The sequence below is a fragment of the Chanos chanos genome, chromosome 3 (assembly GCF_902362185.1).
Source record: "Chanos chanos chromosome 3, fChaCha1.1, whole genome shotgun sequence".
In the NCBI taxonomy this organism is placed as follows: Eukaryota; Metazoa; Chordata; class Actinopteri; order Gonorynchiformes; family Chanidae; genus Chanos; species Chanos chanos.
Genome location: NC_044497.1, coordinates 55468605 through 55478138, shown reverse-complemented (window position 1 = coordinate 55478138; position 9534 = coordinate 55468605). Strand labels below are relative to the sequence as shown.

At 47.7% G+C, this 9534-nt stretch overlaps 1 protein-coding gene across 1 annotated transcript; it reads left to right on the top strand.

The window, feature by feature from the left end:
* Positions 1-432: 432 nt before the first annotated feature.
* On the top strand, positions 433-7424 carry LOC115807227 (iporin). The gene is made up of 10 exons (XM_030768096.1): positions 433-1773; positions 1973-2471; positions 2690-3499; positions 3640-3768; positions 5065-5141; positions 5550-5724; positions 6060-6165; positions 6368-6414; positions 6533-7259; positions 7370-7424. The coding sequence occupies exons 1-10, from the start codon at positions 433-435 to the stop codon at positions 7422-7424; spliced, it is 3966 nt and encodes a 1321-aa protein (XP_030623956.1).
* Positions 7425-9534: the final 2110 nt, after the last annotated feature.

Here is a 9534-nt window from a genome sequence, read left to right as displayed (position 1 = left end):
TAAAGTACATATGAGACGTGAACTCTTGAACCACAAGAATCATTTAAAAACGTTTGAACCGATAGCAAATTGTGTCATCTTATCATGGTCATAAAATTTGTGCTGAAAACTTTTACTGATGTTGCTTGAAGAAATGGACTTTCAAAATATGTATTTTGAATTCAGAGCTAATCTGCTATGATCCGTTTTCAATCACCAAAAAAAATAAATAAATAAATAAATGTTTTGCACAGTAAGTAACTAACTGCTGTCTTCTTTCCTCTATCCCATGCTATCTCTGATCTCTGCACAGCCAGAATCTGTCATCTATTGTTTCCTTTGATTCAACGGTCTCCTCCTCCGATAGTTTTAAATCAGATTCCAGGAGCAATGTGTGTTATCTAGCTCCCTCCCGTTCCCCATCGACTGTGCTGTCTTACGGATGTTCAGACCATGAGCAGCCCAGCCGCTCTCTCAGGGGAGATGCTGCTCGTTCGCCACATTCCCTTGACTCACGGTCAGTCAGTGGGGTGTCAGCTCTACAGCTCTGTGACTAAACCAACCCGCCCACGCTCCTTAAACCTCACTCACAGCGCTTCATTGCCTGAGAGGACCGGTCTGCCTGGAGAAGTGGTGCAACACGACGGACCGAATCAAAACGGCAAGGGTGGCTCTAAGAAGGAGGAGGAGGCGGTCAGTGGACATGGAAGCACTGAGGGACAGTTCGATAACACCTCTCCAATCGTTCACAGCGGAGAAGGGACCTCTTCGTCGACTGACACCCACGGAAAAGCCGAATGCGCCGGGGAAAGGCGTACCCCTCGCTGGCACAACCCGTTTCTCCCGGATTCGGAGGTCGAGGAGGAGGACGAGGACGAAGACGATTCGGACGGTGACAACTTGCACAAGTACCGGGAGGATTCCTCGTTTCAGCTCCACGGAAACTGCGACGGAGCGGGGATCGAATTGGGCGCGTGGTACGACACAGACTTTGTCCAGAACAACCATTACAAGGCCAGGTGTGGTCTGTACATCCCTGAAGAGGCTATTTCCATTCAGGACATGGACCAGTTTGGACCCCTGAAAGAGTGTAAAGAACCGGAGGGCTTGCACTCAGCTGAGTGCCATGAACGCCGGGACAGCAGAAGCACCCCAATGCAAATGGACTCTGAGGACCAAGAATGGGAGAACGATAATGAGGAATACGGGAAATATGACACTGAAAAGGAGGCGCTTTACGAGGAATCCAGCGACCACGACTGCGGCCACGTGTCTAAATATCGTCCGGAGTCCGATAACTTCGCGGAGAACCACGGCGACTATGTTAGCGACTCTTCTTGCAACAGCTCAGATGGAGTACTGGTGAACTTCAGTGCTATCTACAACAAAACAAACAACGTGGTACCCGCCATGCCGCTGGACCTCGACAGTTCCGACAAGCAGTCCCAAGAAACGGGTTCCACGTCACAGGATGACCTCAGCGCTGCACCCTGCTGGTCACCTCGAGGTCTTGACCCAAACTGCAACTCCATCTACCCGTTCGACTCTGACGGGCTGTCTTTCCTGGAGGTGCCCGACATCGCTTCCTGCCTCCAGAGCCAGGCTCGACTGGCGGCCTCGACACAAAACTATTATAAGCTGGTGAGCTGTGATCTGTCGTCGCAGTCGTCACCCAGTCCGGCCTGGTCGTCTGTGACCAGCCACTCAGAGGGTCATAGTCAGAGCAGTTCCATCTCACCCACTGGGTACTTCCTCTTCGGACAACCCAACAGAGAGGTAGGCGTGGGTGCCAAGGTACATCAGAGCAAACAACAGGTAGCATAATTATCACCTGGCTAATACAACTAGGCATTTGGTTTCTGTTCCAGAGGCTGTGAAATGTGACACGTGTCATAAGTGGTTTTCTCTTGGCAAGTTTTGTTTGTTCGTATTTTGTTTTGTTTTGTTTTCATCTAATTGTATTCCTTTTTCATGAGCTGTTTCTGTTTCTCAGGATGACAGCAAGAATGAGGAAGAGAAGAAACCACAAATAATTGTTACAGACCTGCTGAAAGGAAAGAAGGAAATGCAATTCAATGCAATTAAAAAAGTTCAACCCGTCGCTGCAGGAACTCGTAAACGTGATAGCCCCAAGCGCAGCATGCATCCTCGTTCTCTGAGCTTGGTCCTGATCCAAGAATGCATCACTTCAATAGGTCAGGGAGCACTGAGACGTGTGCAGAGTTGCCCCAGGCATCTAGACATGTGGGTGACCCAGTCCAAGCCTCTACCAAGGCAACGTGTTACTTCGTTTGCAAAGATTGCCCAGTGCAAGAAGGGAGATAGTCAGGCATCATTTACGAGGAACGGTATCAAGGCCCACCAATCATGCTCTTTCTCCTTGGTCAGTCAGAATATTCACAAGGGGGAAAATCTACTAGATTTGCCTCCCCAAAATCTTAGCCCCGCTCAGAGCGACAAGACAACGGTGAAATCATTGAGTCATGAAGCAGGTGAGACTCATTATAAAAACCGCTGATGAGACACACTATAAAACCGACGAATAATCTTTTTAGTTTCCTTTTAATTTCAGATGTATTTTTGTCGTAACCTTCGAAAACAGCCACTTTACGTTAGGATCAGGGTTACATGAATTCTTCCTCAAACTTGCTCCTCCATAACCTAAATAGATACGTTTTCTTTTTTCCCTCTCGTGTGTTCGTGCGAACAGGAGCTTGTTGTTCATCGGCAGAGACGGTGCAACACACAAAACCTCAGAGGCCGACTTCCCTGCCTATCCAACCCTTCATCTTACAGCCGCCTACAGGAAACCAGCAGACCAGAGCCTTTGGCTCTCTGCTCAACCAGTATATAAACCATAAGCATGGTAAATCAGGGGCATCAAAGTACCAAAGCAAAACCGCGGGGCTGCTGTCCCACCTGCGGCCCTCACCGGCGGCCGGCTGCTCCTCTAACCAGCTTGAGGTCGCTACCAGCTCAGATAGCTGCTCCACATGCACCCCAAGTCCGCCTCAGCATCAAGCCTGTCCACGCTGGACCCAGCCCAGTCCACTGCTGGGCCTGCATCCTTCAGGACACAGACAAAGCAGCCCACGCAAGCAAGTTCAAACCGGCGCGATCGAAGGCGAAACCAGCTCCGCACGAACGCACGCCGGCGTTGAACAGACCGTCTCGAACCCTACCAAAACGTGCAATCCCAAAACCATCGTGGGCAATCTCGCCACGGATCATACACAGGATTCTCTACACAAACAAATCTCACCCTTTGAGATTCCATGGTCACCATCCTTTAGAGAAGAGTTACTGGTCCCAGTGCCATTGGAGGCGTCTGACCATTCTCACGAGAGCTCGTCTCCAGCCGTAACCTCAGTGACTTCGCTGCCCACCATGACCTCCATCAGCTCGCTTCCTGGTGCTGGACAACGGTATCCATGCCAACCAAACCCTGCCAAACATCACCACGCCAAAGATGAGCTCAGTAGCCTGGCGGCTCATGTTCTAAGGCCTTTGGTCCAGAACCGTAAGTAACCGTAATGTCTCTGACTCCGACTGTGTGACAGTGATTATGATACGCCTCTTAATATTAATGTTTATATTCTTAATATTGTGTTAATAATGTCTTTTTTGTTTGTTTTCATATACATTAAGTGGTGCCTGCAGGTTTTGCACTGAAAGACCATCACCAGGGCAGTGACTCACTCTCCTTGACTGACAGACCTCCGGAAGAGTTCTCGCTATCACCAGACAGCTCTGCCGAATTCCGTTCTATTGACCTGCTGCAAAAACGAGGTGAGACAACGCAACGCGTTTTGAAGAGGCGATAATTACCATCACTGACATATCATTTAGACACGGACACACTTAAATTTGTCCTCCGCATTGACGGAATCTTCAAGTGTTGGAACAGTTAAAAATGCTCTCAGTACCACAGTGCGTGTTTCTCTTATTTGCATGTCGGAGCAGTGTGCCTGTCATGGACTGATCCCAGAACAGTGAATGTGTCTGATCTGAAATCCTGATCTCCATTAGTGGAGCAGTGAAGTGTGATGCTTCTCCCTGCTGCGTTCTGATCAGACACAGAGAGACAGAGTGAGAGAGAAAATGCTGTGCTGCACTGCCTCCTCTTCCCTGAAGGGGCTTGCTTTGAGTTGTGACCTACTTTTAATTCATCTTGCTTTAGATTGGCTAACACACTGCATGAGCAGTGTGCCTATTTCTCTGTGTGTGTGTGCGTGTGTGTGTGAGTGTGTGTATGTGTGTATGTGCGTGCACTTGCATGCTAATGTAAAGCTCATTTTTCTGGTAGGTTCTATCTACAGACATTTATTGCCTAGTGTTTCTCAGCCTTTTGGATGTTTTGCTACTGCGCTGTTGATGCAATAGTCAATCAACCGCAACCATAGGAGCGTTGTTTGAATTGCCTTCTCCATGATATCACAACAAAGCAACTAACAAAAGGCGTACGTCGCTTCCCCGGCAGACTGCTGACTCTGTAGTTAAGAAACTGGGGAGACACAGAGAAAGATGGATGAAGGAAGAGATAAAGGGAGTGTTTAAATGAAAGCATTGCTGGAGCTTGGATGCTGTTTGCATGAGAAATGTGGAAAGTAGCTGCTGAACTATGGGTTAAAAATGTGGCTTTTCGTCACCTTAACACATGAATTCCCTGCCACTGCTGAAAAAGCATATATGTCTCAAGTTGTCCCACTCTGAGAAATTTTAAATGTCTTTACTGTGTTCTCTCTCCCTCTCTCTCTCTCTCTCTCCCTCTCTCTCTTTCTCTCTCTCTCTGTCTCCCTCTATCTCTCCCTCTCTCCCCCTCCCTCCCTCTCTCTCTCTCCCTCTCCCTCTCTCTCTCCCTCTCTCTCTTTCTCTCCCTCTCGCTCTCTCTCTCTGTCTCCCTCTCTCTCTCTGCCTCTCTCGCCCCTCTCTCACTCTCTCTCTCTCTCCCTCTCCCTCTTTCCCCCTCCCTCTCTCTCTCTCTCTCCCTCTCTCTCTTTCTCGCTGTCCTTCTCCCTCTCTCTCTGCCTCTCTCTCTCTCTTTCTCCCTCTCTCTGTCTCTCTCTGCCTGCTTCCACTCTGCAGATATGTTGACAGCTGTGAGCTCTGCGGTAGATCTGATAACGGCACACTTCAGCTCCTGCCGTGACCCTGAGGAAAAGGTAACTCCATGCATGTGCTTTATATAACGATGCAAAATAGGCCAGTGTTTCCAGACCCTGTGACTGCTGTTGTCCACAGCACTGTACATTTTAGCCATCTCCCTGCTCTCATTTACCCCGATTCAACCCACTGGCTAATCATCAAGCCCCGTATAAGCTGTACCAGGTGTGCTAGACCAGAGAGAAATACTGTGCAGTGATGTGCAGAACTGTGATCCTCCAGGAGCAGGATTGGTACAGTCTGAAATGGATCACAACAATGCTCAAGGACCATATTACTGATCACTCTGAAATCCAGTTAACAGCATCAGTTACTAGTTGTCCAGATGCCTCAAGACACTAATGACTACCCATCTGGCCGTGTGAAATGCGAGATGGTGATTAACGCCTTGACCGTGTTTGGCTCAGGTGAGACTAGGGAATAGCTCTTTATGCCCTGGTGTCAGTCAGCTGGTCCTGGAGAAGCTCTGCCCCGCGATCCAGAACATTCTGAAAGACGGACTGAGACTGTGCAAACTGGACCTGATCGTCGGACAGCGCCGTAACCGCGTCTGGAACGTGGTGGAGGCGTCTATACAGCCTGGTACGTGAGCAAAGCTGGGTCTGCGGTTACACCTATCAACTTCATCCTGAAATATCAAAAGTCTTCTCAGTAACTCAGTATGTTAATATTATCCTTACTCAGCAGAGCCGTGCTTGTGCAGTGTGGGGAGAACTGTTTGTTTGTTTGTTTGTTTGTTTGTTTGTTTGTGCGCGTGTGTGTGAGCGCGTGCGCACACGTTTGCGCGTTTAGCAGATGGCCTGATCCTGGAGTATATGAAATGGGCAGTGCTGATGCTGATGATGTAAATACAGGTACTGGAACTAGGTGTGGTTCCTAGACTCAGGAACTGAAGGGTTCTGTGTGTCCCTCTTCAGGCCCGTCCACTCGCATGCTCCACAGCCTGCTCTCCGTGGTGAAGAAATGCACCCTGCTGGTCAACCACAGCATGAGGCTCAACGCTTTCATCTTCGGCCTGCTCAAGTACGTCACCCGCTCCTCTCCTGTCGCGCTATTGCAACCGACGCGTATGGAAACTGAAAACAAAAAAAAACAAAAGTGTGGAATGGAAAATTTTAGCCACTGAAGTAGTCTTGCAAAGTTATGAAAGTTATGTGTCTTTTGACTGATAGATGGTTGATGACAGGGGACTGTTCTGCTAATAAAGATCTGTATCATCCCCCAGTTTGCATGCGCTGGAATTCTGGATTCATCACTTGTACAATTGTGTGGGTAAGTGGTGTGCATTTACAAACGATTTGTAGATTGTTCTGCATTGTGACAATCCTTTTTTTTTTCGCCCCTGTCTCATTGGTTTTTTTTGTGTTGTTGTCCTCTGTCCCCCCGTCAGACGTTCTAGCTGCTCATTATCACCAGTGGGGTTTCCTGCCGCTGTCTCGGGGGCTGTTTTGTCGGTCCCTGTTCCAGGAGCTGCTCCTCCTCCTGCAGCCGCTCTCCCTTCTTCCGTTTGACCTTCACCTGCTGTCAGAGGCGCGCCTCCGCAGTAGACAGGAGCAAAGGCGTCATACGCGCCAGAAGCTCTCAGCACAGGGGAGGCATCTCAGCCAGTCAGCTAATGCAGACCTCCACGCAGGCACGGTGAAGGAGAAACGGGAGCGTGCGACCTGGATGCGCTCAATGCCGAGCGCTGAGGTGGCTGTGAGGGGCAAAGCCTCCTCCCCGAGCGAAAGACTTACAGTCTGTTGCGCCCGCCTCATGGAAGATCCTCAGGTCTACGGAGACGCCTCCTCTCGCACGTCGAGGCCTGACTCCGTCCAGGAGGGGAAGAAGACGAACGCTGATGAAAACGGAGAGACGCAGTCTCGCGGCAAAGCTGGATGGTGGCTGGGACAAACCCCCGTCACCGACGGCGCCGCGCCGAAAACTCCGTCCGGTAGCAGTCCGGAGAGTAGGAACAAAGAGGTCAAGGGTCGCGTGGATGTGACCCCTGAGGTCGCTTCAGGGGCCCAGACGACAACACAGGGGCTTCGCTGGGCCAGATTATTTGGCTCCACGGCAGGTTCCCCACCCAAGACTGAGGGGGCAGAGCAGAGACTGGGCGGAGCCAGGAGGAGCAGGTCAATCTCAACAGTGTCCAGACTAACCTGAGTTGTACACATATTTCATCACAAACATTATTCTTGGCATTGGTTTTATTGACATTATGTGTTTTTGGGGTTTTTTTCAGGCTCCCCTCGCAATGGCTCTGGCTAGGAGGACCAAAGCTGGACTTTCTTGCCTAGGTGATTTGGGCAGAGAAAAGAGAGAGAGAGAGAGAGAGAGAGAGAGAGAGAGAGTGATGTGAGAAACATAATATCGGTGGTAATAACGTCACCAGCGCAGCCTGAAAGAGTAGAGACTGACTCGGTGCATGGACAAAAACAAAGCACAAGCTAGCTAGTGTAACTATTATGAACAACAACTTTTTCATATCTGTTAAAGCACAGCGCTCAAACGCAAACACACAATCTGTTTCACAGCAGTTCACACGATACTATCAAACGTTTCATGGACATGTTTGAATCTTGGTGCTTTAATCGCAATTATGTATTCAACATCACCTGCACTACGGTGTCTCTTAAGTTCTTGAGCAAAAAGTCAAGAATGACCAATGAGAATGTTCTTAGAAATGTTCCTTGCTCTCCTATTGGTCAGTTCTGAGGTTTGTCTTAAGTTATCCGACCAAATGAGAAACCAGTACTTTGTGAAATACTTTACTAGGTTTCATATGAACCTGTGGTCAGTTTAAGTGAAACCAGTTCATCTCATCTACCCGATTCACTATTACTTCCTGTCAAAGCCCCGCCCCTTCCTTTATGAAACAGGCTGCCCCTCAGATCCACCTTGACTAAGACTTCACGTTAGAGCCAGTACTCAGCATGGCAGAGTTCAGCGTTTTAGTGCATGATGAGAACAGCGGCATCGTTTTTGTTTTTATCGTTTAGGAAACATCTTCTGATTGTACCCATCGCCGTGACAGCGCGGAGCACAAAAAACAAAAAACAAAAAAAAAGTACAGTCCACTGAACTGCTGACAGGGTTTGTTTAAATGTGCATGTATGACTCATGTAAACGAACATAATATGTAACCGGACTCCATTAAATGCTGAAGTAGTCTTCCACTGAAATGCACCACACCCATCTGTGTGACCCTGGGCCACGTATGATGACGGTAAGCTGACCGCCAGCGCCAGTGCCGGTCTGACTGAACACAGCCCACCGCTGATGTCATGCATACATACTAAAGAAAACCTTCACCTTGATTGACATAAGAGACCATTCTGACAACCACCTCCGCAGAATGAAGATCCTTAGAATAAAACGGTCTACGCTAAAGTACATTCTAAAGAAATGATGTATTCAAAAGATCAATACTCAGCGTTCTTTGTTACATTCTGAAAAATCAATATATCAACGCGTAACCTTCGCGGGTAGACCTAGGATCAAGTCTTTATTACCGCTTAGTTAAGATGCTACTTTGTGTCGCCTGCAGTGAGAGCAAAAGATCACGGTGTCAAGAGGTTTGCACATGACTCAGTTAAAAAAAAAACCCTGCACTGACAGATTAAATGTCTTTGTTTGTTTGTTTGTTTGTTTGTTTGTTTGTTTGTTTTTAGCCTTTTGAGATTTGTCATATAGTTGGGAATTCCCTGAGGAAAGTTACCACTATTAATGGCATGATTAACCAGAGTAGCTTTGTTTGTGTTTTGCTACACAAATCAAGCTTTTTGGTTGAAAAACAAAATAATAACAAATCAGAGTGTTTGACTGCAAAACAGGGTTGATGTTAAACACTGAAATACGGGTGATAATGAACAGGGTGGACTTTGTGATTTTTTTTGTGGCATCCTAATTCATCAGTCCCCACTTACTGGTATCTATCTACCCTGCATGCTAGATCCAAATGAAAATAAAGGTTTCTTCATTCATGTATCTCTGAGTTTTTTTCTTCAGTTACAAGAGACTGAAGGGCAAACTGGTTTGAAAGATTAAAAGTGTTTTGAAGACCAACTGTGTCCATCGCTAAAATTTAGCACTGCTAAAAGTCTCCCTCTTCTTCCACTGAACAGTGGCACAAAGTCCTAAATTCCATCAGGATTTCAGAATGTGTGACAAAACCAGGTGGGTACTTCCCAGATTACTGTTACTTCAAAACACACAAGAGCAAGTGTAACAATCTGAATTCTAACCAACGGCTCAGTCACTGTGTTACTGGTGGCACCTAAGTCCACGATGACTGTTTGCAATTCCCTGTTTTTTTGTTTGTTTGTTTGTTTCTGTTTTTTTAATTGTCATTGCACTTGGTTCCACATGCTGTTGATTTTTGTTCTGCGGCGGGGGGTTTCTGATTGG

What these genes read in the sequence shown, in the direction of transcription:
- LOC115807227 (XM_030768096.1), top strand. Translation starts at nt 433, where the DNA reads ATGAGCAGCCCAGCCGCTCTCTCAGGGGAGATGCTGCTCGTTCGCCAC. An exon ending in ATCATTGAGTCATGAAGCAG is followed by an intron (nt 2,472 to 2,689) that starts GTGAGACTCATT and finishes TCGTGCGAACAG; the next exon opens with GAGCTTGTTGTTCATCGGCA. An exon ending in GGAGGCGTCTATACAGCCTG is followed by an intron (nt 5,725 to 6,059) that starts GTACGTGAGCAA and finishes GTCCCTCTTCAG; the next exon opens with GCCCGTCCACTCGCATGCTC.